At 40.8% G+C, this 27,778-nt stretch overlaps 2 protein-coding genes across 3 annotated transcripts in view; both read right to left on the reverse strand.

Moving 5' to 3' along the window:
* Window positions 1-18,856, reverse strand: part of ell (elongation factor RNA polymerase II) — a 34,802-nt gene extending 15,946 nt beyond the window's left edge. Inside the window, exons 1-2 of the mRNA XM_053430186.1 lie at window positions 18,669-18,856; window positions 7,809-7,853 (exon numbers count right to left, since the gene is read on the reverse strand). Of these exons, the coding sequence (XP_053286161.1) occupies window positions 7,809-7,853; window positions 18,669-18,803 (180 nt within the window). The 5' untranslated portion in view covers window positions 18,804-18,856. The remainder of the gene's footprint in view (window positions 1-7,808; window positions 7,854-18,668) is intronic.
* A 1,118-nt stretch (window positions 18,857-19,974) lies between these two features.
* fkbp8 (FKBP prolyl isomerase 8) lies at window positions 19,975-27,563 on the reverse strand. Of its 2 annotated transcripts, none has more exons than XM_053430765.1 (9): window positions 27,370-27,563; window positions 26,595-26,863; window positions 25,773-25,942; window positions 25,552-25,640; window positions 25,118-25,338; window positions 24,669-24,841; window positions 24,513-24,590; window positions 22,250-22,390; window positions 19,975-21,467 (listed from the first exon to the last, which is right to left on the reverse strand). In XM_053430765.1, exons 2-9 carry the CDS (start codon window positions 26,851-26,853, stop codon window positions 21,381-21,383), a joined length of 1,218 nt encoding a protein of 405 aa, XP_053286740.1. In that variant the 5' UTR covers window positions 26,854-26,863; window positions 27,370-27,563; the 3' UTR covers window positions 19,975-21,380. The 2 variants fall into 2 exon arrangements, with proteins under 2 accessions (XP_053286740.1, XP_053286741.1); XM_053430766.1 differs by lacking the exon at window positions 27,370-27,563 and adding an exon at window positions 27,075-27,231.
* Window positions 27,564-27,778: the final 215 nt, after the last annotated feature.

Here is a 27,778-nt window from a genome sequence, read left to right on the forward strand (position 1 = left end):
TACATCACCACTCCGGTGACTCACTGACTTCTACATCAGGGCACGGACTGACACACGCTCATACAGGCAGCTGTCCTTTTATTTGCCTTCCTGGAAAACCTTTCACGACGTGTTCTGCACTTTAAGGGAAACACACGGATTCGGAGTAAAGTCAAACAGAATGGAACAGTGACCACTTTCTGACACTTTTAGAAAGCTCTGGAAGTAAATTTCCAGCTCCTTAGCACCATTGTCATTTCAGAAAATTATTTTAAAAAGATTTGAAGCCGACCAGCTACAAGATGAAACAGGACCATAAAACATCTGATTCGTAGCAAAAAATATGTATAAATACTAGGGCTGTGAAATGATTAACATTTTTAATCAAATTAATCACAGGTTTCTATGGATTAATCATGATTAATCACATTACCGATTTTCTCGGAATATTTTTGTGAAAACAAGATTTATGACATTTAACTTTTCTTTTGTGCTGCAACTCAGCAGTTCTTCAGCAGTTATCATTGCTTTTCCATATGGAACATTAATATAATCTTCATCCTAAACAATATTCGGGCTCCTTAGCCATTGTGTGGTTGAATAAAACTTTTTTTTTTTAAATCAAACAGAAATTATTTGAGCTTCTTAGCCATAGGATGGTTGACATTTTTTATATTTTTTGTCACACAACCATTAACCACACCATGATACAATCTAATGCCTCTAAAGGCCCTCTTAGCTACTTGTTCTTTAGCCAGTTGGTGAGGCAAACTAACTTGTTCAAATTCTCTGACAGTAAAGCTGACCGCTTCTTTTGCACAATGTGTCCTGCGAGTGAGTCTGGTTTGGCGCATTCCACTTGAACGTCCCTCGCCGACCAACACATGCTTCGCGTTGCGGTGGTTAACGCCGGGTTCACGCGCCGCGTGAAGCGCCGCGCATTACTAATCAACTTGAACGCCGCCGTTCAAGCGCCGCGCATTACTAATAATATCACATACTTCTGCTGTTATCAGCCTGCAGTAAAAACGGCATTTAATCATTTTTTTCAAGCATATACTTACTTGTTGCTCCAACATTAAGCAACAGCGTCCCAACATGTGTCTTTTTTGGTGTTGTCTTTATACAACATATGCTGAGAATCAACAACTCAAGTTACTTCTCCACTTCAATGATTAATTTAATGTCATCCATGTTGAAGAACTTCTCCGCTGTTAGCTCCGGTAAATGTCGGGTGTCGAGGGTAAATTACGTATTCTCCACTCAAGCCTATGTGGAGAATACGTAGCCCCCCCCCCCCCCCCCCTCTCTCTTTTTATCTTTATGACTGCTTGTGTGGCTGTAGTGGATGGGCAGAGGGGGACATTAAATAATGTGGTTGGTAAAAGTGGTAAAATTAAAACTCCAAGACAACAGAACGTGAATACAAAGTATGGGATGCATATTTGATCATTTATATCATATAAAATATGTCATCTATATCGTTTAAAATCATTTTTCAGTGTGTTTCCTGTCGCGATACGCTCGCGTCAAGCGGAAAAAATAGACTCGACGCCGAAACGATCGCTTCACGGCGCTGGGCAGCCGCGGCACAACGCTACGCTTCAGCCTCCGGTGTGTTCAGCGCTGCGGTTTAACATGGGAGTGGATGGGAGCCAGAGGATTGGCGCTGCGCCTACGCCTCGCTTCGGTGTCGCTTCCGCGTCCGGTGTGAACCCGGCGTTAGAGCGGCAACTAGTGCAGAGGCGGCGGAATTGGAAGGTCCTTCTGCGCATGCGTTAAATGCGTTAAAAAAAAAAAACGAATTAATCCTGTAATTTAATCATAACGCGTTAACGCGTTATTTTTCACAGCTCTAATAAATACACATTGGAAAAGGGTAGAAAGGCACAAGTAAAAGTGTGAACATAATCTTTTAAGATTGAAGAAACTACATACATACATGTCTCATAAACCATTGCAAAAAGCCCTTTCCAACAACCTCCGGCGAGCTTCCTCTTGGATTAAACCTTCTCCCGCTTTGAACCCTTTTCCTCATCACTAAGAAACCGCAGCATGGTCGAAAAGGGAAATCAAAGTTATTCCGTGGAAACTTAATATTGCACCAAACCATCTGGTACACATTTCCATGGCAACAGCGAGCTATTACACAAGAGTATTGTGGGTAGTGTAGTACTCCTTGACATCAGGAATAAAACATCATTCTCAGAATGCAGTTGATAGCTTACGGGCTAAGCCCTCTACAGGGGCACATGACATTGCTTCACAATCTCGTAGCTTGTACTAAGTCTATCTTAGATGGTCACAATGTTATGGCCGATAATGAAAATCTCTTTGCAGATAATTAATGGGATTTCCACTTTCAGAACAACACTGAGCTTTATTAATGAGTGTTCTCTGACCATGCTCTCTTTCATTAGTGTGTCTCAAGACACACTAACATTTTGGTAGAGTTTTGACTGTTGTGCTTGGTTAGAATGGCCAGTTTCCAAGCCACCTCCACATATCCATATTCATTATTGTCCACCTCAGGATAACAAAACATGCACTACCTCTGCTACAACCTACCTGCTAAAGATACAAATAATAATGAATCAGAGATCAAGCAGCCACTGCTATCATCAGAGGAGTAGATTTAAATATACCGGTCACAACAACATCTCCAACATATTCACTTTCCTCTCTGCTATAAAATGTGGTTTCGGCAAAGAGAAAACTGATTATTTTTTAATCATTTAGCTCCCTGCAGTTAAGTGTTGAATGAGGGTGTTAAAAGCTGTTAAGTGAATAGCTATGCCCAGTTTCAACCACATTATAAACATTTTTAAATAAATGTTTTTGTGGGAAGAGGAGCGACAGTGATAGAAGCTCTACGGAGCTGGAAGGCATCTACATGTTTAGCTGCCAGCTGGGACAATTTGAAACCCTAACTCAGAAATGAAAGAGGTAAAATAAAAGCCACCAAATGGCTCAGGCTCAAACTTGAAAGTGTTTTAAACACAGCATAAAGATAATTTACTCATCCAGTGTTGAGAACGGCTTCTAAAGAAAATGCGTAATCAGGAAGATGAAAGCCGACACACCCTGTTGGTTGTTACTTAGCAGAGATTCTCTCTTGTCTGACTTTGAATTTAGACAACACAACTGTGTCATTGTGCACTCTGTGTGGACGTTGGTGACGAGCTATTTAATAATAAAGTAATGCATTGTTGTATTAATGATTTGATGCGTGATGAGCACTCGTGAGATTTTCATATTGGAAATTTTGAAATGTTTGTTTGAGATTTATAACATGATCCTACTCTAACAAAAAGTAGAAATGTCAGGACAATGTGTTCATGTGTGTGCATCATTTTAACAATCTCCTAAAAACAAAGATATTCAGTTTAGAATGGCACATCTGCTCAAGTATAAGAAAATTGCAATCTATCATTTGTTGACAGAACAAATGGTAGATTGAACAGGGACTAGCTCAGAATATTAAAAAAACCCAATTACCTACAAAAATCAAAATAACTGGATTCAGGACATCAAGCAGATCTGACGGTGAAAAACAATGGGGTCCTTGCACTGTCAGTGCTCAGGCCCTAACAACAATGAGTACCATACCACTGCTAAGGCCCAACAGTTCCCAATACCACATTTAAATCCACCAGATCTTAATTCTTTCTGCACCAAAATGCACAAACTCATAAATATCAGTAACATAAACAAGTCAGATTTTATTTTATCAGAATTCATCAATTATTCCCTGAGAAATCAATCAAAACATATCAGGATTGGTCCCCTGATCTGGATCCGCACCTACGTACATTTATTGGGTTCTCTCCTGACACATACCACATGCTTCCACCAAGTTTCATGGTAATCCGTCCAGAAGTTTTTGCGTAATCCTGCTAACCAACAGTGACAAACAAACGCAGACGAATACATAACTCATTGTTGGACATAATAATCTAGGAACAAATACTTCTGTGCACACATTAAAGAGCATTGAGAGATTTCTTAAAGACGAGGTGAAGGGCAGGGAGTGCAAATGAAAAACATACCATCTCTAAGTAATAATCCCATTTATGCAGCTTCTTCTTGTGGTGGAAGTGGATTGTAAAACCACCCCCTCTGTGTTTTGCAGGCCGCTAGCCTCATCTTCTCATTCTACACGGTATCAAGCAAACAGTGGCTCTTTTCAGGCTGGGGGTCGCTGAAGAGGACTGACCCCCACACACTTCAGCCAGACTTCTGTACAAGGCCAGGGAGGAAGCGGAGGAGGAAATAGATATGAACAGGGAAAATCAGAGACAGAGATAAGACCCTGACAGGCCAAGAGAAGTTCAACGATTTAGTGCCGACTGATTAAATGCTTTTCTCCCACTGCAAAGCCAACAACCAGCTGACCCTTGACATGTATGGGTGAGCAGGTCCGACATGTAAATAACTCATCCTGCTGTCCCAAAAAAATAATGTGGCCAGACAGCACAACATCCATTCATCCATTATCTATCTACCTTTTGAGAGTTGCGGGGGAACTGGAACCAAGCCCAGTGGACAAGGTAGCAAGAGGCGGGGCGCAACGTTTACAGGTCGCCAGCGTGTAACAGTGCCAACATTCAGAGATCAGTTTACACAGAGACCATTCACACTCACACCTAAGGTCAATTTAGAGTCTACCTAACCCCAATCTTGGACTATGGGAAGACGCCAGAGTAGCCGGGGTAAACCAAAAGAGAAGATAATAACTCTACAAAGAAAGACTCCTGACGAACTGAGATTCAATTTCCATTTGCATTGTCAAACAATATATTTTGAAAATGTAGATAACATCTGGTAGGAAACAGAGCCTGGGACAAAAAAACATTTTAGTTTCAGCTTGTTTGGTCAGAAGTCGTCAGTAGAAGGAAATAAAACTGGGGCAAAAAATACCAAAAAACTAAACCAATGTGATACACGCTAAGCCAACATCTGCATATAGCACAGGTTGATCGCTGTCAGTGGCGTCAGATACTGTAAAATATGCAGTTGATGTTTAGCCACATATACTCTACAGAGTGTCGACTTGGGTTTTCAGAAGCGGAGAACAAACAGCATGTAGATCGACAGACGGAGAGGGTGTGTGAGAGTGGGTGAGAACAAAATGTATAGACCAACTCTGTTTATTCATTGCCACAGGCCAATTGTGCAGCGTTAATAAAGGAAAGAAGCATGTGTCTCCCACACTCAACAACACACAAACTGCACATAACAACAGAAAGTCATATCAACAGCCAGAATGGCATTAGCAAGAGAAATAATACCAGAGCGTGGATACAGGCCACTAGGTCTTTCTGTATCAGACACCTTTTATAAAGCCACATGTCTGGTTTTATTGGGCCACTTAAATTCTGAATCCAAGCCTGAAGGGAAATACACCTCACAAATTTCATATGCTTATTCTCCTTGAATGTTTTACTCTCTAGCAGGTGCTTCGGTGTGTGTCTGTGTGTCTGTGTGTCTGTGTGTCTGTGTGTCTGTGTTAGAGCTCACAGAGTGCTCTACCAGATGAATGAATATGAATGAATGAATATGGGATGTCATTGTGACAGCCAGGCCATCTGCTCTGTAATTTAGCCACTTTCTCATTTCTGACTAGCATTCTTATCTCACAAGCAACAGTTTTTCCTCTGGAGTGGGCCTGCGGCCTAAATAAAATGAATTACTTTGCTTCTGGCAGCCTAGAATCATCAGATAAAAAACATCAGTTCTACCAATTGAATCGAGCAGCTGGCAAACATGACTACACATGAACCATGTGCATGTACACATATGCATGTGTTCTCACATTTCAATGTATGTTAAAAAGAATGGTTACGTAGAGCTGATCCTCTTGCTACAATATTCATAGAGCATGATTATCAAAAGGGCTTTGCTATTTACACGTCAACTTCCAGAGCAGATTGATGTTCACAGATCCTGGTTCCTATCCTACACTAATATATTGAAGGCAGGAGAGTAGCATTACGCAAATCAGAACTACTGAAGGAGATTGTCATAGATGTAGTTGGAAAATTAATTACATTCCATTATTATGGAATTGTTTTAACTCCAAAACAAAAAGATACAAAATAGAAGGCCAGCTTAAATAATAAACTTTTCATTGTAAAAAGGTGCTTGTTGTTTTTTAAGGATATTTATTTAGATATATATATATATATATACACATACATACATACAAATATGTATTGCTTTTGATGAAATATATATTGAAATCATTTCAAAAGTTGTTAATTTGCCATACGTGACAGGTAGTGCTTTATGAATATGGGATATACAAATAATTTGATAGATTAATAATTGATTCATTTTATTGTCCAGTCTTAGTTCATTCTCAAAAACCTGTGTGTTTGTATTAAGGAGAAACTATGGACAGAATGAGATGCTAGGCGATGTCGTACTACTGCATAAAATGGTTCTTCAGTTGTCTGAATGAAGTGTTTGCTTGTTACTGTATAGTGCGATGCCTCAGACAAAAGAGCAATATGTTCTTTTAGGCAGAGCTGCAGCTGTATACCTGCACCAGAAAGTAACACTCAACCACATTTCCTACAAGTATTATTATTATTGTTCCATCATTATCACTACAATAACCCCTACAAGGAAGTAAAACAAGTGTTTTTTGGTTGACCGTGCTTTAGAGTTGCACATCTTTTGCAACTCTAAAGCTTTATGAGGAAGAGCTTCAGTATAAACAACACAATGACTCTCCTTTGCTTTGGAAATGGAGAAATGTGCACACGTCCAACCCACATTTCTCAGTATTGTGCCAACCTATGCTGGAGCTTTATATATCACATCTGATGACCTATGATAACCTGTGTGTCACTCTGTGTCACTGTGTGTTGGGTCACCCCGACACACCATAACATGCAGACATTGTAAGAGTCTGTGTGTGCGTAAAAGGAAGGAAATATAACAGTGGCTTGTGACAGTCATGTCCACTAACAGCCAATACAACGCTTGGACATGAGGCAAATCGCTAAATGAACCAGGCCACTGGATTTGTTTCCAAACTGAAACTTTTAACAGAGCAAATATGAGCATGTCTGACTGGGCAGGCTCATACATGCAAACCCAGTGTTTTGCACAAGCACTAAGCGGCTCCTCACAGAAAATACTTGTGAGCATGAGGACGCTAACTGTCTGCATGTGGACATACTGGAATCCATGTCAATTCTGTCATTGTGATTAAGAACCAGCTTTCTTTCAATGATATAAGAACATTTCAAAATCTAATTCACTGTACTTGCTAGCCACTAGTGCAGCTTAGAGGCCAGGCAGGCAGTGACAAGTAGGGGTAACTTTAGCTACAAATAACTGCAGAGACGTCTCTTCTGTTTTGATCCTGTTCATTTATTCTCTGAATACTTTCCTTGCATTACGACTAGCGCTTCATATTGGTGATAGTAAAAGGAATTCGGTTGACATTTCACCAGATGGTGTCCAAAGACAACCACGATGCGATAGGTCACCAACATGTAATCAGCAACAGAGAGCCGGCTACATTCCCGTTTAGAAATTACAAAAGCCTCAGTCCACAATATTACCATCATAACATGTCAATCAAGAAAGACTACAGACACAAAGAGATTTATCCTTTAAAATCCAAGTTCATCATCAGCCAAGCTTCCTACAATAGACAGGAACATAGCTGTGTTTTTTTGGAAGAAAAAACTAAAACTAGCTTCCAACCAGTGTTAACCTATAAAAAATGTTTTAACATACATTTTTATTCAAGTAAACAATACTGAGGGTGCATGCAATTGGGGGAGACTGTGAGGGAGAGAAAGATGTCTTACCCCTTGATTTCCATTAAATCTGATCAATGGTCGCGATGACAGCACCTATAAAACACAGATAAAAACAGCAGTGTTAAATCATTTTCAAGGTAAGTACATTAGAACATTTCATTAAGACAACTTTCCAGATAACGTCTTGTAGGTTCAAATCCCTAGAGTAATGAACTTCATATACCAGAAGCTTCAACCATTCGAAGGAGGAAAAAAAGCTAAGAAACTATCAATTTCCTGACATCATTGTATTAGATTTAAGATATGTTTGTGTACTGGAATGTCAATTGATAAAAACGATACCGATATGTCTCTGAAAGGTTCATATTGGGTGATTTTATAAACTGATAAATCTGTCGAGCTCTAATTTCAAATATTTAGTTTCAGTATTTGAAATTGAGTGACTCAAACAATCAGCAGTATTTTAGTTCTCGAAGAGAAAATTCTTTCAGAAAGTAATGGAAAGAGGAAAACTACGTGGAGGTAGTCAGGAACTTAACAGTGCTCCAGTTCTGGTGTACAGGAGCACCAGAGTGACAGTTAGCTTTGATTACTGTAGCGTTTAAGTGGCAGCGATAAGTTAACATTTATGGACATAAAAAAAAAAAAGAAAATTAATTTCTAACGTGCTGCTGCTTTAGAGGACTAAATGTGATCAAGTGAGAGACTGTGACTAAAAGGTTCAATGCAGGACAATCCTATCAAAAGACAAAACGTGCTTTGTATTCCTGCCTGAACCCTGACCCTGAGACACGCATCATGCACACAAAGACTGGTGAGCTTCTGTGTGGCTTCATTTACACACACTTCACATCACAGCATTCACTTTACTCACTTACAGTCCAAATCAGTGTTTGGTGTCAAGTAGGCATTAAAATATGAGCTAAGTATTCTTCATCACATTATCCCCAAAAGTATTACTGTAGGTGAATAAATTGTATGTGAAGTAGGGCTGGGCCATACGAAAAAAAATGTAGCACGATAATTTGTAATTTCACGATTTAAACCAAATCACTCTGTCATTTCTACTTTAGATGGTAAAAAAGATTAGTGGTATTTCCTGTCTGTGCTTTCGACCAAATTTGCCTAGCCCCAATGTGGAGCATTGCACGGTAAGTGCGCACAGTTTGGGACATCTGCATGAGGGTCGGTGCCTACCCTTGCGGACATGGGTGGATGACATTTATATGATGAGGACCACAGTGGACTGGCAGACTTGGTATCTATGAATTCGCCTTAGCGTGATTGCTGGGCCTTGGCGGAGGTATACCTTCTACTGAGTATTGATATGTATTTGATAGATATGGATATGACAGGTAACAAATCGTTAAAACAACTGGACGTTGTCATTATGTGGTATGTGCTTTAACCATTAGGCCACAAAATGTGTGCCACGGTCAATGACACATTATTAAGTGAATCAGTACCACAGTTATAAAGCCAGTACATGCTATAAAATGATTCCCTTAATGTAATCATGCAATCTAGGTGGGAGAGACACAATTGTTCAACACATTGTACCCAGATTGCACCGTTTAGATTGAGCAGAAGACTTGCAGCTTATTTATTTTCATAGCAGCCAGCCATTCGTAATGACATCCATAGAGGATATGTCGGTAAATGAATTGATTGGGGTCACTGGGTTATAAAAAGCAGCGGTGACATTATGCCAATGCGTCGCTCCATTTAGGTACTGCTGTACTGTGATAAATTGACTTGAGCAAATGGATTGTGCTCATGTCGCACATGTGGAAGGCTGTGTAAATATTACCCAGACTTTACTTCCAGAACTTTGCAGCCTTCAGATAATTCTGCTAATCCTTGGTGTTGCTAAACTTGTTTCACCAGCTGCATGGTTACAACACCTTGCCAGCTAAGCCTTCACCAAGTCTGGTGTAATAATTGATTGCATTCATAGCCCAACAACTAAGCTGAAAATGCCGGATTCTTTCTAAGTAGTAGCATGTTCAATAGCTTCTGACAAACCCACTCATGTTCATGAGGTTGTGTTTTTATTGATGACGTAGGAAAGAGGCAAACCACTGCTATGAATATTTTGTGAGCAACAAAAAACGGTGTCAGTTTGTACTGAGCTCTGAACAGTCAAAAGCTCCCGAGGAACGTCCGACCCTTCATGGAGCCACACTCCCTAGCTTCCCCCTGAAATGTTTAACACAGCACCAGTTTTAGCACTTCCAACCACCCTGTACCCCTCCCCCACCACAGTGCTGCGAGCATAGTGCTACCCTCAGCCTGTTCATTTGAATGAGCTGCTGACATGTCACTATTTTCTGGGACCTGAGCCCAGAATGTTCCACAGAGCTAACCTTAGGGACAGAGTACGGGTCCCGAGCGTGGATCGATGACAAGGCCATGGATGTTCTCACACACTGCCAAACAGTGATAGAATGGGGATCAACTGGACAGACGCAGCTCATGATAAAACTGAACTGATGGAAATGTTGTTCTTACGACATAAAAGCTTGTCTTCATATTGTACTTTGCCCAGCATTCGACACTGACCTGAAGTTCTCTAACGATATTTTGTGTGCAAATAATTTAACTGCTGCACAACTTAATAGTGATTACAATTTAACATGATCTGGAAGTCTTTTGGATCAGTACAACACACTTTATCCAAATTTCCATCAATAACACAGTCACTTAAACAAAGGATTTTATGTCAGGATTCCAAACTTGAGAGTAAAAGTTCCTTCTTTACCTTAGAGACAACAGTTGACAAGACAACCTCACGGTGCATTTAGAATTCATAATGGGGCTTGATTGTATTATAGGATCTTCAGCAGTGGAATTTCGCCCAAGTTGTTTTGATTGCTTTGCCAAAAAGGTGTCCAATGCATTATTCTAGACAAATGAACGTAGACAAGTAAACTGTGAATTGAGTTTAAAAACCTCCCTGGTCGACTTGGTCAAGTTCAAATCTGTGCAGCAGTTTAATTGGGTATTAAATTGACAAGTTAAACTACAAACCATCTGGAAACCTTACAGAGAACATCCAGAACACCTAGAGATCTGTTAATTTTATCGGGCCTGGGGAAGGACGGTGTCGAATTTGGTGTGATTAAACTGAAGAAACAGGTGACCATAGCAGCAGCGGCGGTTGGCCTTCATCAATGTAAGTGACGTCACAATGACAGCGTGTTCATGGCAACGACAACTGATTCTTCTAATCAGGGCTGCGTACTGACTCGAGCTACACTGAACTTTGAATAAACAGCTGAACAGCTCTTTGTAGAGCAGCTATGGCGAGGCTTCAGTGTCCTGTGGACTGACTCCTGCAGCCGGCCTTTACTTGCCACGGCTCAGTTACTGCTGGTCACTTTTACAGTTTCAGAAAGAAAGCTGCAACCGGCATCACCACAGCCCATTCCCAACAGGCAGGTTTAGAATGAGCACTGCAAAAGCAATTACAAGATGCTATATTATGACAATAGTTTCAGTGAACTTGAATTTAACATGTTAGGATTTTATCTGTGCAAGAACCTAGCTGTTAGTCGTAGAAAAGGACCAGTCACTTAATACGGGCTTAATAGATCAAGTTAAATTATTTCCCCACAGTGTAACTGTACTCCTTCGCTCATGTTGCAATGCCACTGGGTTTCTTTGTTTTTGTAGTAAATGCATACAGGAATAGCCATATTCAAATCCCTATGGGTATTGGCCGTGGCACCCAAATTGTCATGTGTTAGGTTACATACGTAGCTGTCATAATGATGGGATGTTCCACCTGTCTAGTATTTCAGAGGTGGAAAGAGCACAGTGTGCTATGCACTTTGCAAGTGTGAGATGGTACCGAGTGTACCCACTCTCAATCTTAAGTGTGCATGCATCATTACGGAGTGTGCCCAGTGTGTGACACGTGGCGTAATAGTCTAGTCTTTAAAATAGCTGTGACAGAGGAGTGTCAAGCGAGTATTTGAAGTGACACAGTTTTCACACAGGCTTAATTGGACCTACTTGTTGGTGTATTTAGTTGAACTGGTTCTTCATTGCTCGAAAGAAACCCTTTGAGGTTTATAGTGTTTTCCATTTCATGACTGCTGAGCTACATTTGATCTTATGCTTGAAATTACAAAACACGTTTCTTTGTTTTTGCACCACTTGTTGGTTGTGCGGAGAGGAGCAGGACATTTTGTTTTCAGACAGGAACTGCGAAAAAGTTCAGAAAAATTTTGTGCAGACATTTTGCCTTACACATATGAAGAACGCATGAAAACACAGGATGGGATTGTCTTGGAGGTCAGACACGTTCACAACAGAAACATTTCTTTGCCAGGGCTGACGTCTGGGTGGGGCATATAGGAGGCAGAACATTACATATATATTGCACCACAGAAACCATGTGTTTTTGTTTATAGCACATTGAAGTTGATGGGAAGCTACGGAGTCAGCTGGGATAGTTATACTTGCTGAAACATTCAAAACTATTTGCATTCGTCCAGTTTAATGTCCAGAAATTGTTAGGGTGTTAGAAACTTCAACAGCACACTAACCCTCTTTTCCAGAGATTTTCCTGCTGTATTCTCACATGGGCTCACACGGATATTGTACTAGGGCCCAGGCAGGAAAAGTTATGTTAAATGTCTTGAGTAAGTGACATTTACATTCTCACATAGAGCTCCTCCCAAAAATTTCAGGAAATGGCTTTCTTTCCTCTTTTTGGGTAAGCTAAGCTCAACCATTATTTGTCCAGTTACTCCATTTGGTATTTTGGGGTTAAACTTAGTTCATGATAGTTTATTTTATGAGTCTGATGTATAGCAATACTGTTCAGTGAGACATCAATTGAAAATCCCAGTAGTATGCTTGCCCAGTTCCCTCACAAAATAACTACTGCCAACCACTGTATGGTGTTGTTGGCTACAGTAACATTTCTGTTTAATGACACCTGAAGTCTGTGAAGGAATACATCTCTGTTGTTTTAACAGCTTCATCCAAAACGCAACATGAGACCACTGTTTTCACAATTATCTGTGTTTGAAAGCCAAAGAGTGTGGACAAAACATTATGGTTTCACTTGGATGTGCCACCACTGAAAGTTGTCATCAGCTCCAGTACAATTTAAAAAAGCACAAAATGTGATATTTAGCAGAAAACTGAAGTGAGTTTGACTTTTTTCCCCATCATATAAAAATAATCTCATTACAATCTACAGCAAGGTCTCTTCTCAAATCTATCTTTCTCTGGTCAGACAAACATTGGCACCATTTTTTACCTTGATTTAACAGATGCTATGTTCCCTATTACAGTCGTGATTATTACAACTTGCCTCATGATTTGTTATTGGCTGCCATTTACATCTTGTATACATCTCTATGAGATGACAAAAAAACTTTTGGTATGAATATATAAAGCTAGCTTTTTTGGAGTCTCATTTTCTGGCATGACATAATAAAAATCTATTAATTCAAACAAAAATTCAATGGCAAAGTGTTGATAGAAAATGTTTTGTTTATAAACTTTTCATGTAACAGAGCAGCTTATAATCCAAGCAAAGAAGTCCAGTTTCATTACTGGCACTTCCAATGGCTTTAGGTGAATACTCCCACAATAACAGTGGCTCATTACTCGTGCTGCTTGAATATTCAATTGCTACAGGACTTAAAATAAATAATGTAGCCAACACTTGTTTCAACCATCTGTCATTTTGAAAGAGCCTGACATATAGTCTCATAGATGGTGGAAATTAGTGACAAAAAAAGTAGCTCAATGATCATTGGATTCTGTCAAGTTTGATAAATTGATGAAGCAGCCATTCAGACATCATGTCTGGGCTTTGATCCATAGTCAATATTCAGTTATATTTTTTAACTGATGAATGCTCAGGTATAAAAACAGCTATATGTACAAGCTCCAGTAAATACTGTTCACTTGTACCTGTTTACAGGGGTAATATTGCTCCAATAATGGTCAACTAGCACGGGCACCAAAACAATGTTTGTTGACCAAAGATCAAACCATGACCTGTGCTTTGACCAATTTCTTGAAAAAGAAACTGCAGGTCAAAGAATCTGCCCCGTGTGCGGTGACACAAGCTTGACACGGTCACATGTGTCAACGCTGCCACAGGACGGAGGAACACTATGACATTTGGAGTCATATTTGGCCTTAGTGGTTATGGTCATCCCTTGCAGCGTCCTGTGACCTGCTGAAACTGGGGAGTCAGCATTCCTTAAATAACCATCGCACTGGCACAGCCTGACCAGCTTCAAGCAACATAATCCCCACCCAGTCTCCATTACTTCCCATACCATTCCCATAGGGGTAGAGGCAGGGGGTAGCCAGGAGCCAGGCACTGTAAGCTGACCTCCTTAATAAACCCTATAGCCTGCCACCGCAAGTACTTGACTGAGTATTGATCCATATCTACATGTAAACCTCAGGCATTCAACTTATAGTCTCACATTAAAACCTAGATGCTTTCAAATAATACGATTTTGTAGAGGGTGTCAATGTTTCATCCATATACAAAGATAAATTCCAGTAATCAAATATCTGTCTATCTCTCTATATCTCCCTTTATCTACTACCCGCCGAACTGATAACACACCAAAGTCAGATGTACACCCGTCTACAAACCCAAAACTTCAGGTTTAGGTAAAAGCAGCCAACATTAGTGGAGACAGGACGTAGCTTGGGTATGTTAAACAAAAGTCTTTGGTGTGCTCCCTAAATACAGTACCAGCCAGTAGCTAGTTAGATTTACCTTGAGCCTCGGAGTACTCACATGTTCTGCCCGTACCATTGATTACAAACCCAAAATACTGGATGGCGTTAAGGTGCACAGTTATGTCCCTAACACACTAACACCTGCTAACATCTACTGGTAGTTGGTTACCTAAATTGTACAGAAGACCTTCAAACGTACAAGGGATATTTAACATCTCGTCCTATATTGTCAATGCCATTTGAAACCAAAACTACCAAATCATTTGTAGTCATTGTAACAGAGACATTAATGTTGGTTCCGACTTCCAGGCAAGAAAACTCCCTTGGTCATTTCTAAACCACACAATTTAAATATGTCCCACTTTCAGCAACTGTTAAATGACAGATCTCAACAAGCATGACAGGTTTATTGTTTCCTTGATTGGCTGGCCCTGGCATTATGTAACACATAACAACACTAGCAGGAACTAGCCATTGGTTTACTTCAAGAGCTTGTTATTAAAAATAACTGGATTAAAACTGGCTTTATTAAATGCATCCCATTGTTCATTGACAATGATCATTTCTTCCAGAGCTTTAAATATAGATGCAAAACATAACCAACAGCTCACAACAAGATGAGTGCCACGACTGTGATGCATGTCCTAAAGAATTTATTCAGGTCATACCTACAATTACAACCACTACCTCACCAAAAGAAAAAAGATGTGACATGGGCCAATTCAAAGTTTTAACAATCACATGGGACTACTTGTATTTTCAGAACAAATGACAGTTCCAATTCTGTTTCGCAACAACAGACATCCAGAGACAAAATTATAAACTTTTATCTGCACTCCCCATAACCTCCAGCTTGATGACGCTAGAGTAGAATTACTTATTTCCTTGCTTATGTCACAGCCTACTAAAAAAACAACAAAAAAACACGAGTCTCTGGGCTGATAGTCCCACTGCATAGCTCCAGTTCACTTTGTCCTCAGACGACCAGCGGAGGAACCGGCTGACAGTCATGTCTCATACAGGAAGCTCAACTATTGCTAGTGGCTGACTGCTGTTCCACTACAGGAACACAGTAAGAATGACTCAGTTTAAATAACATTCTTGGAACTAGTTTACATTGCAGAAACAGATTTGCAGCTGGGCCAACATTTATCATTCAGTCATCTTACATTGGAAAAAATGTTCACAGACTTGTCTCTCCAAAGTAGCATAGTAGTGACTTTCCAATAAGTCTGTTGACAAATAGAGCCTAACAGTTCTTGTTGCGTTGATATTTTGTAAGCTTGATTCGATAATTTATCAAAGCTGCTGTGCTACATTACACTGGCCTGGAGCAGCGTCGATGAACGCAAGTGGTCAAGGGGCACGACCATATTTGTCCAAGCAAAACTGGGGTCATAAACATGACTGATTACTGATTGTGACCACACCACAACTTTTTCTTCGGAAGGCTTGTGTCATTCTGTAGCTCTCTTCCGCTTCCTTTATCGAGTTCCCAGCTCACCCCTACATTTGGGTGCCAGCCAGTGTTTGAGTTATGAGGAAGCCTCAGCTCCTCCTGAAGTTACCAGAGCCACAATGAAAACAATATAAGCTCAAGTTTGGGGTGGTGGGGTGTCTGTGCTAATAATTAAGCCCTTACAATTTGATTGACAAATTACCTTCCACATGACAAAACTGTCACCAAAGCTCAAAGCTTGTACAAACCTTACACCGATAAGCAACAGACAAGCCACTTTTGAGTGCAAGCATAACAATAATATCTTTTGTCAATCTATTTTTGCACAAATGTGCTCCATATCACTGGTGTTTTTCATTTAACCATTGTGTCAATTTTAACCTTTAACTTTAGAAGGCTCTGAGCACTCGTGAGTGAAGCTGACTAAGGAGACTCCCATAATGTAATGTATACGCACATGGAATTAATTTAGACACGTGGCACACCTCCACATGCTAACTGGGTCAGATGGGTGGTATGATGTCTGCTCATCATCTGTCAGTGTGTGAAGCTAATGTGACTGGGTCACATCTAAAGCTGTTAACTGTTGTGATCATGGTGTGTTAATGCCTGTATGTTCCTGGTGTGTGTCTGATACAAAAATATAACCTGTACTGTTATATATAAAAAATACGGCCCCATGAGATTTGATAACAGATCCCCCAAAGTTGTAACCACAGTAACACCCCCACCCCCTCGCCACAAAGGGCCAAAATGTGATTTGAACAGTTGTGCCAGCTAAGGTGCAAGCTTCTCAAAATGCTTCTCATCGATCTACTGCTCTTAACACACGTAAAAACAAGCACTCGCCTCTATTCCATCCTGCATCTGATTACCAAACATCTAAGATCTTATCCAATAGTGAGTAAGGGCTTTAACTTCAATACGAGGGGAAATGTTGCTGAGTGCAAAACAACTAAATCCGGTAGCGAGCCTCTCTTTAAGACAAACGTTCTTTAAAAGGTGCATCTTGATCCTATAGCATGATCTCACAACTTGCCTCCTTCGTCATACGTGTATGTGCCGACAAGCAACATTTCTTGTTGTTAATGCAGTAATCATCACATTGGCACATGTTGAAAATGAGATTTCATAAGGATGTGCATTTAATGCTCCTTTGTGGAAAATAAACGATGGGGCTACGGGTGGGCCACGATCTACCCCTCAAGGAAAGCCCAAGTGCCAATACTTAACACTGTAGAGGCAGAGATGCTTGAGCTGTTTGCGTGTATTGTCCTGCCTCCTCGTGAAAAGAAGACTGTGCTGAATTACAATGAATCTAAATGATAACACATTGGTATAAACCCTTCTGTTACCATATGATTTTAAAATGTTTTGCCAAAATCACTGTACTCTTCCCACTAGTCCGGGCTCGGGGAAGAAGCTATCCTGAATTATAAACAATGCTAGTGGAATATTAGTAAAAAAAAAAAAGTGCAACAACTCAGCATGATGCCACAATGTGCCATTGCCAAAATGTCATATCGCTCTATATCTCTAAAAGGACAAAGGCCCCTTGTAAATATAAAAACATCCAGTAATTTACCAACTAACTCTAGCTGGAATGACAAAAGCTTAAAGAGTCCAGGGGTCGCCCCAAATATTGCCAATTTCATCCGTGTGACGTAGCTCCACAGTTCCCTGTCACTTTTATTGTTCTGATTTATTGGTTGCAGTTGTGCTGTGCACGGCCACTGGAGCTGGGGGATAAGGCCCTTTCCTCCTGCACGGCTTGCCAGGTTTTCCCTGTCAAATATTTATAGACGCTGAAACATTAGATGGCCATCATCAGACCTACTGCTCTCTACACAACAAGCCAGGCCAGTGAGGCCACACGCCACCGGGAGCAACAACAGTACAGAGATCCGAGCTGGACATGACGCGAGTTAATGAGTTGGATCTCCAGATAAATAAGTTTGCAATAGTTGTGAAGCTGCGAGGTGAACGTGAGCCCTCGGTGGCGGGCGGGGGGGGGGGGGGGGGGGGGGTGGGAGACAGGACTCAGGTGAATAACACTGGGTACTTTTCCAAATTATTCACCACGTTGTCATCCGGCTTTGCTGGAATTAAAGACCGGACCATCGACATGTACCTTTAATGAGGTGGTGGGTACGGCTCAGACATTTAAAGTTACCTCTATGTGAGGCTACGTAAGCTAGCAAGGTCTCCCTGCTTTTTTTGACAGCTTTAAACTTTCTGGAAACATCGTTCCTCCCAACACAAGTTACTCCATGTTTCCTGTTAAAATGACCACGGACGTTCACACGAGTCAAGCGAGGAGTTCAAACTGTTGTAACAACGAAAACAAACGCAGCGACACGGTGAAATAACGAGTGGAGCTCAGGCTCTTGTTAAATAACTGGGTCGGTGCGGAGCGACGCCAGTCTGGGTGTAGCTCCCTAAAACAGCCACCTAACATCCAACAAGTCACCCGGCCAGAGGAGAGTCGCTGGCGGATCAAGTAGACGGTCCGCAACGCCATAGCTACCCCAGCAGCCTGCTGCGGGCTGTGTGCGGCGGCGTGACGGCAGCCGCATCGGGCAGGGAGGCAGCCTGAGAGCCGGTGGGGGGGGGGGGGGGGGGGCTGACTGACCTCGCTCTGCCTGTCACCGAGTCCTCCGCCCGGACAGACCTGTACACGCAGAACCGGGACGCCGCGGTGCCGGGGACAGCCCGCTTACCTTGCCGCTCTGGTAGCCCTCGAAGGCCCTCAGCGCGCTGTCAGTGAGTTTAACGTGGAAGACGGAGACATTGCTGCCGTTGCTCACTCTTCCACAGGACAGTCCGTAGCACTGCTCCTCCTTCAGCGCCGCCATCTTGCTGCCGTTCCCACCACGCGCACGGACGCGCTCTGTTGTAAACCGAGAAGTCCCGTCGCTCCTCAATGAATATTCATGAGGAAGCAGCCCAGCGCCAATGATGTGGCCCCGTACACACGTATACACACGCGCGCGCGCGCACACACACACACACACACACACACACACACACACACACGCACACGCACACACACACACACACAGAGACACACACGCGTTAGACACACTTTTAAAATCATTACTTAGTAAATGTACTCTTGATATCAACAGTCAAATGATTTATTTTAGCGCGACAAGTCGTCGACTTAAAAAAATCAATAATTTTACTTCACATTTTAGACAACACGTGAGTCAATGTGTTTCAGATGCCATTATATATCCCCATTGTATTCTGTAAAGATGTGCTGTAGTGATTAACGGACGACACAACATACGTGTCTCAAGTCATAGGGAAACAAAACGTTTCTCATCAGTGATGATGCGGAGGAAGGAGGAAACAGGTCATCTCGTTACGTCAGCGATACGTCAATGTCTGGAAAAAAACCACAGTTCGGGAATATCCATCAACCTCGGGAATGTCCGCGTGTAAACAAATACAACCGTGTGACTGTAAACACTGATCATCCGTGACATGTCAAGGACTGGTTTTATCTTAATGTCTTCAAAACAAATATGAATATGCAGTGATTATAATAGAGGATGTGTCTGACTCATACAGACATTACCGCTGGGTACTGATATTGATTAAAGCTCCTTGTAGGGCAATACAACTATATCAATAATTATCACAATGTAGTTTTTATCAATAGCAGTATGACAAGTCATAACTTTCTGTATATATTTTATATTCCAAAACAATTGGGACGAATTACAGCTTTTATTGCATTTAGAAAACAGTCTTGTACATTGTATTTCTAATTTGATCTGATTTATACTAGCTTCTGTTTCTATTCAGATACCTTTTCCATGCGTCAATTTTCAATTTCCTCTACAGAGGATCAATTAAGTTATATATTATAGCAATATAGTGCTTATGCATTTTGCAAAGATGTGTAACCCATAATTGATCAACCTCCTATTTGTATGTTTTTCTTTTTGTTGAGTTCTTTTTATTTTCTGCTAATAAAGAACTCATACATTATAAAATGACACAAAAAGGAAACCACAGTTTGAGAACAGAAACATTTTTTTTATTGAGATAAATATAAAATTAACAAAAGCAGGGAATGCAAGGTTTTTATCATGATCACTTTGTTTTATGCAACTTTTGGCTCTGTAGAACTGACTGTACACTGAAGAAGCCACAGCTTTGGTGTAATCACATTTAATAAATGTATGAGCTGCTCCCCCCACAACCCGACCCCGGATAAGCGGACGAAAATGAGAGATGAAAGCAAATAGCAAAAACAATCTAATAAATAAACAATCATAGGATTATAATTTCAGGAAAAACGTACAGGCAGAAAAATGTAAGCGCATAAAGATGGAAAAAAACAAACACCCAACATGGAACTTGAGGGTTCATCCTTCAGCATTTGGTCTTACTCATCAACAATTTAATCTGGAATTGGATAATAAAAATAAACTATCCTTGAGTATCAATAACAGACATTATACAGATAAACTTCACATATCATTTTCTGCCTCTGTTTTAAAGGTAAAGCTGCAAACATGAAATGACTCATTTCGGAACGCTGAACATTCAGTGCAGTATATCTCCACTAGCTGACACTTTAAAGTACTTATACATGAGGGACAGAGTATAAATCATTGGATTCTAATCAGATGACCAAGTTCCATGGAGCTCAATCAGGCCACTTATCGCTTTGAGTTGTCATCAAGACTAGAAAAATGTCATAAATACAGACAATTTACCATTTAGCTGTGTTGAGGCCAGGTCTAACAACACACTCCTCAGCCAAAATAACCATCATGCAAACTCATCAAAAGACCGAAAACTTAAAGTAAGGTAGTGTATTCTTGTTGATAGTTGTAAAGGTGTCTCTGTTTCTCTGGTCACTCTATGAATGGTCTTTTAAGAGATGGGACAAACTAGCAAAGTATCGTCCGGTGTGTGAACCTCAAACAGACCATCTGCATTACACAAAGTTGACATAAAACTTCGTACCACAATTAAAACAATTTGAAATGTTAAGTGTTAACTGCACTATCTGATGCTTTAAAACTATAGCATAACTTTACTGGGAAAATATTTTATAAATAGCTTTTATGTGGCATCTACAGTAAACTATATCAATTTCCAATATCAGCTACCAAAGACAACAACAATGGCAGCAACAGAAAAAGAAAAAAAAACAGTGTGTGGCAATGCAACTGATATGCATGAACATCCTGACGATTGGAAAGAACATTTCCCATATGCAAATATCGATGTTTAATTATTCATCACGTTAAACTTCTCAAACATAGCAGAGAAACGAGAGACAGTGAAGAAGGGACTGACCCGACTGGCATTTCCACCCACTTTGAGCAAAGCTAAGAAGGCCCTGCCAGATGTGCTTCTGTGTATTGGTTCTGACATTGCAGGGGTCAGACTTTCACTACAGGCTGGGTTCAATTTCTAGCAGCTATGACAACGGATAGCGCTACACCCCCGATAGCTACCGCAGTGGCACCAAATAGCCATTTCCAGCTGAGACCCTAGTGAAATAAAAGGAGAGAAAGAATAGAGAGTGCATATTAAGTACTTTGAATAATTAAATATTGAATCATGACAGCCGGAAAATCAGCCAACTTCTTTCCTATTGTTTTAAGTTGTGTCACTGCCACTTTTTACTAGGTTTAACCGAATGAGGGATTTCAGTCATCAGACGTCCAGATCTTATACATGTATTTTCAGAAAAACAAGCTAAAAAAAGAGTCCCTCCTGTTGCTGAATGTTGAAGAAATGCAGATTTTCTCCTTTAACTGCTCTTTTCTGTGTTTCACTTTTCATTTAAGTCATTCACAGGGTCTGTTTTGGCGAGGAAAATTCAGCTACTGGTAAAAACCTTTTGACTGATGAACACTGAAGGAATCCTAGATGAGCTAACGTTAGCAGCAGCATGATAAACGGCATGCAGCCCTTTAAGAAGCCCAGAGTACGCGCAAGAGAAACAGCTTTATTCATTTCCCCCCCTAAAATATCATAAAACTGAAACGACTTATTTAACAAAAGAGAACACCCCCAAATGAGCACAAACACGGCTACCATTGTCACCCAGCTAATGGGAAACCCGGAAATTATTCATCTAACTTGAAATATTCATCACTGATGGTCTCTTTATTACACAAAGTGCAATTTGAGGACACGTCCCTATCACTGCAACAGAACATGCATGACAGTGGATAAGTATCACGTGATGATGGACACAGATTCAAATGCTACATTTTTTTCCCACACTTTAAAATGTGTTTACTCAAGGAATGACTGAATTTCTCACCCATGAAGACTTGGCCCGGTGTTTCTGTGTGCCGCTGTTGCTACTAGTGGGGTTACCCAGCATCTTCTTATACATGGCCTGCTCCGCTCCTCTCTGCTCTGAGTTCTTCTTCACCAGCTTGGAGAGCTCTGCATGGATCGTCTAGACAGGAGAGGAAAATGATGAGTAAAACATTAACACAAATAGCCACTTCACCCGAACAACCAAACACCCCAACATGAAGAAAATCCTGCTACTGTAAAACCAACAAAGACTGATTAACTTCCTAATAGAGGCCACCAAGTGATCAGACGTTAAAAACACTATGGATGAAGCTTTGATTAAATGCCAACATCAAAACAATGTTTGTGTTTGTTGTTCTTTTGTCGTCTTACAGGAAATCACAGGTTTGCATGACAAAATCAGGCCATTTAGCCCATGTCTACAAACATTATTCCAGGATATGGTTCAGGTACTGTTGTAACAAATTTCTCAAATCTGAGTCACTTCATTGCTCTTAAGTTTTCGAGTGACTAGGCAAAAAACAGCTTTCAGAGAAAACTAAAATATTTCTGCTTTGGAAATGTGCCTCAGATAGACGGAAGGAGCACCATTACACACAATTCACAATAACATTGAACCAAAAGTCATTTAATATTTGAGGGAGATCCGGTAATGAGTGGAGAGTCGGTGGGAAAGTCTGTACCCTGAGGATTTGTCTGTTCCTATCTACTGCTAAGAGTAACATATACATTTACAGCACAGCGTTCAAGCAGGGAACCCGTGGCGAGTTGGCACACACATTATGCAATCAGCTATCCATCATAATGACCAAAATGACACCACACTGACTTGTGTTCTCAAGGCTGGAATAAAGTAGGATAAACAAACATTTAAACATCCCTTCCTAACAGCCTCTGTGCTGAGGCATCTGAGGCTATCTATACTGGAACTGTCAACTCTGCACGCCATTTCAAACAGACAAGAAACAACAGATAAATTAAGTCTCCATCAGAGTTGAAGATAGTGGGCGAACAGCTGACACCAATGTAAAAAGGCAGACAGCATGTCTGTCAGAGATTGGAGACGAGAGATAGTGTGTCATCTCGTCATGCCAAAACTCCTATGACTGTTTAAGACCGCCTCTTTGATTATAAAGGGAGCGTTTTTGTATCGTCACTGAAGCACACCCACTGTTCTTGCTGTTAGAACATGCAGTTCCACTTGGAGACTTTTAATTATTTTTAGCACAAAGACACATGCCCATTTTAAACTTTAAAAAAACAAACCTAGATATGTGTTGAGAAAGTTGTAAACATAGTCCTTCTTCAGACCTGGTGGTGACCTCTGCCACTGGTGAGCCTATCAGCTCTGAGTACCCCAGTTCACATCTTGTATTAGAATGTGTCTCAAGTGACCACGTGTGAGAAGATCACTCCTCCCCGTATTATATGCAAATACATATGTATGCCATGTCTGTTTGTAAAGAACGAATTATGTTGTTGACAGAAAGGCCTGTTGTCAATACATTTGTGTGTGTGTGAACTTTACTACCTCAAAAAGTGTTGTTGTGTGGCGATGGTTATAAATAATTCATTGAATGATCAACACTGAGTGTAAAAATACATTCAGATCATTACTTTAACTTTAGTCGGTCAGAGGATGACACCTAAGTAGGTGGTCGTTACAATCAAGCTATGAAAAAGAACGGTGTCAATATACATCCAAGGTATGCAAACAATTCTCAACTACACACGGGCCAACAATTCAGCTATCGAATGAAGTTGCAGTATTAAAAATCTTAATAGTGCATTATATATATATATATATATATATATATATATTTGTACTGCGTGTATGGGATGAAATGTGGTGGGAGAGCCATGTGCAGGTTGACAGATTGGTGTGGGACTGAAGTGGAGGATTCTGGGCATGAACACCATGCTGCTGCAGCTTACAGCTAATCTAAGAGGCCAACGCACTCAGCTGAGTTTGGCCGAATTCTGCCAAAGAACTGCATATTCCCAACTCCATAAGCAGGAGAACAGGCACAGAGCCTGAGCATTAGTTATGGCTGAGCTGCAGGGCAAACCTATTTACAGCAACAACATGAAAACAGATCCTCTGAAATGATGAATCAGCAGTCCACCTGACCTTGCAATACAAACTAAGTGGTGAGATATTTGACCTCATGGCACCACCTACTGGTCGTAATACTGAACTGCAACTTCTCTACAATCAGACCTGTTTTACCATAACTTGATGAGAAGAGGCAGAAAAGTACCTTGTTGCTTGGTTCCAACTTCAATGCCTTCCTCAAAGTTTGCATGGCTTCTGTGTATTCACCTTGCAAGGCCAATACCTTGAAGGAAAACACACGTCAATAAAACAAGCTACCAGAGACTAACAGGAGATAGAGTAAAAACACAAGGAACTGTACCTTGCCCATGCGGAAAAGTGCTTTTATGTTCTCTGGCTGATGGGCAAGAGCTGAGACACAAGATTTAAGTGCCGCGTCATAGTGGTCCAGTTTCAGCTGAGAGGCAGCCATGTTGTTTAAACACTTAACTTTCACATCCATCAATGCGTCCTCCTCCTCAGGAGTAATGTCAACTGCAGCAGAAGCATCCACAACAAAATTTGATAAAGACAGGTTTCAAAAAGGACCACAGACAAACAGAAGCTTGTGAGTATAAACCCAGTGTAACCAGAGTTACAATCTCTGCATTATTAAAATGATTGGAAATTTGTTGAATCATAGGGATTTTTCTTGCCTACCATTTCCCACTGGTAAGGTAATAAAGCAATAATCCCAATGCCAAGTATTTGAACAGACATAAATAGTTATTAACTTATCAGTAACTCATGATTCCTTGACCTGCATCTCACCTTTGGAACTAGACTCTGTTATCTGCAGGGCAATACTATACGAGTTGACAGCAAAGGCATAGTCCCCACGCTGATAATGAACATTGCCCCTCTCTCTCTTAAGGCTGGCAAGGGCAATCTTTTCTATAGGGGCCAGCAGCTCCAGGTCTGGAGCATCCGTAGATTCCAGCAGTTCCACTTCTAGGGACAGCTCCGCATTGGGAGGGACCTTGGGTTCAAGTCTGGCAGGTGAAATAAACACAGTTGATTTCAGAGAGGTCCGTGACTGGATAACACACACAGAAGTCAAGAACAGAGCTTGTAAGTAAAGCTATGTTACTTTATCCAAATTCAACGAAGCACATGTTAATATCTTGATATTTAAAAGCAAAACTACAGCTTGTGTGTATATTAAACCCCTTAATGCCAAAATTACATTAAAACACACTTCTAACCTCCCACGGGGGCCATATGCATATTTTCCATCTGTCTGGATGAGGGCCTTCTCTCCCATTTCCATGAGCTGCACAGTGAGATCAAGAGCCTGAACAAAGAAAAAACCATACTTTCATCATGCATAACCTAGATAAAAAGGTAAAACAACTCTTACATACTTTCCTATACTATTTGTAGCTAAAAGAGAGAATAATTAAGAGAAAAATGAAGGCGTTTTTACCTGAAAAACATCACCGTCTCCCAAAGTGAAATGTACGTCAGACTGCTCCTCTACCAGTGTCCCATCCTTCAGGGAGGTCTTCAGATTAATCTTCACATTCTGTCCTTTATGTGGCCGACTGTTTCGCCCTTGCCCGGCCTCCAGGACTTTTTTCTTTAGCTGGTCATTACCTAGGGAGAGATAATGATCAGTAAAGTTTCCCAGGTCCTCTGGTACGGGTCAGTTCAATATTATTAAGTGTCAGACAAGAACCTTTGGTGAAGCAGCTTTTAACCTGTGGATCAAATTGTACCTGAAGACATGACAACAACTGGAAGATTTGAAATACTTAAATGCAAGCTTAAAATCCTATCTCTACAGCCTGGCTTTTGTTTAAGTATGGTTTTAACACATTATTCTATTGAATATATGTTTTAAATTTCATTACATTGTATCTGACTGTTAACATCTTTTGTATGTTTTTTTATCCAATTTATGGTTTTTAATTTGACTATACTATTAACTATAGCTTTTCATAGTTTTTTATAACTTTACAAAAAAGTCTATTTGATGAAATCTCCTTATCAACACAGATTTACTTGTTTTGTCTATTCTTTGGCTCATAAGTCAATTATTTGACCGACTGATTGACTGATGTCCATCATATAATCTAAAGCACTAGTGACTGTCCAGTGACTGTGGAACAACCATACGTCAGTAGCCTGATTCAAGTGCATCATAAGACCTTTGTTACAGATGTGGAAACTGTGTTAATCTGATCAAGCTAAAATTCCATCATCAACATTGACTTCACAACTTTATTGAGGTGTTTATATAACATACCTAAAACGTCCAGCCATTCCTCGACTTGGCCTGGGGGATCCGGATCTGTGTCTTCGTTTCTCTCGTCTGACACATCTGTGCTTTTCCCCTTGCCTCCTCCAGCATCTTCCAGAGGAGGCGGGTCGTCGTCAATGTCTTCTTCGTCCAACACTTCAAAGTCCTCCCCGCTGTCTAGCAACGAGGTTCGTCCGTTCTTCTCCGCTGCTGGTGAACTGTCATGGTCCTCAGAGAAGTCCATCGTCTCCTCTTTGTCAGCCATTAGCACAACTCTGATAAACAAGGCGAGCAACTTTGAATATAGAGCACAACCGGAAGATAACAATAACCATTAACGTTATGTATCTCACTCCTACTATATTATATCACTGAGCTTATTACCAAGCCAACACAGTATCTAAGTCATCCAAAAACCACACAGAGCTGAGTCAACTACAATCCTCATTTGTCACAGATTAATACACGATTAAAACTACAACTCGCCTGCTCGGTGTTTCTGCTGCGACAGTATAATGTGACCAACAGTAAGTAGCACCAAGCTAACCTCGCGCTTCCAGAAGTTTCTATCAAGTTAAAGGGCTGCCACCTCCTCGGGCGGCTAACTGGTTGCTAACAGATGTTAGCATCAGCTGTGTAGCCAGCTAGCTAATGTTAGAGTCCGCAAAGTGCGTGCTTTGTGTTTATTTGAGCAATGAAAGACTGCGCACATCGCCGTCAGACAGACATAGTCCCCCTCCCGCGGTAAAGCCCTTTATGTGGAGAGTAAACTGAAGGTTACCTTCAAACACGAGTGGTTATGCGGAGGCTTGATTTGGTCCCGAGCGGTCTCCCCCACCAGCTTACAGAGGTGAAGTCAGTTTGATGTTGGCCCAAACACGATACCGTCGAAGAGTGTGTACTTTAATGATACCGGCGTCAAACTGACTTCGTTGGCGCGGTGTCTACCTCACCACAATTAACTACTTCCGGTTCACTTTGAGCTCCTCTTCCTTTGTGTGACCTTTTCACCTGATGGATTAATATTGTAGACAACCACACCTTCACTCCACAGTCAGGAAACATCAGTTCAAATATGAACTCTATTCAAACAGGCTTGGTAGCCAATCCTAGTTTATTTAGAAAAAATATAATATAATATATTAATATGAGGAAATTGTATATGATACACTACTGAATCGTAAGGTAAT

The sequence above is a fragment of the Pleuronectes platessa genome, chromosome 9, assembly GCF_947347685.1.
Source record: "Pleuronectes platessa chromosome 9, fPlePla1.1, whole genome shotgun sequence".
Lineage (NCBI taxonomy): Eukaryota > Metazoa > Chordata > Actinopteri > Pleuronectiformes > Pleuronectidae > Pleuronectes > Pleuronectes platessa.

Excerpts from the sequence above, each read along its gene's own strand:
- fkbp8 (XM_053430765.1), bottom strand. The coding sequence starts at position 26,853 with ATGGCTGACAAAGAGGAGACGATGGACTTCTCTGAGGACCATGACAGT. Across the intron at positions 25,943-26,594 it reads GGAATGGCTGGACGTTTTAG|GTAATGACCAGCTAAAGAAA; the intron begins GTATGTTATATA and ends ATCTCTCCCTAG. Across the intron at positions 24,842-25,117 it reads AACAGAGTCTAGTTCCAAAG|TTGACATTACTCCTGAGGAG; the intron begins GTGAGATGCAGG and ends CTTCTGCTGCAG.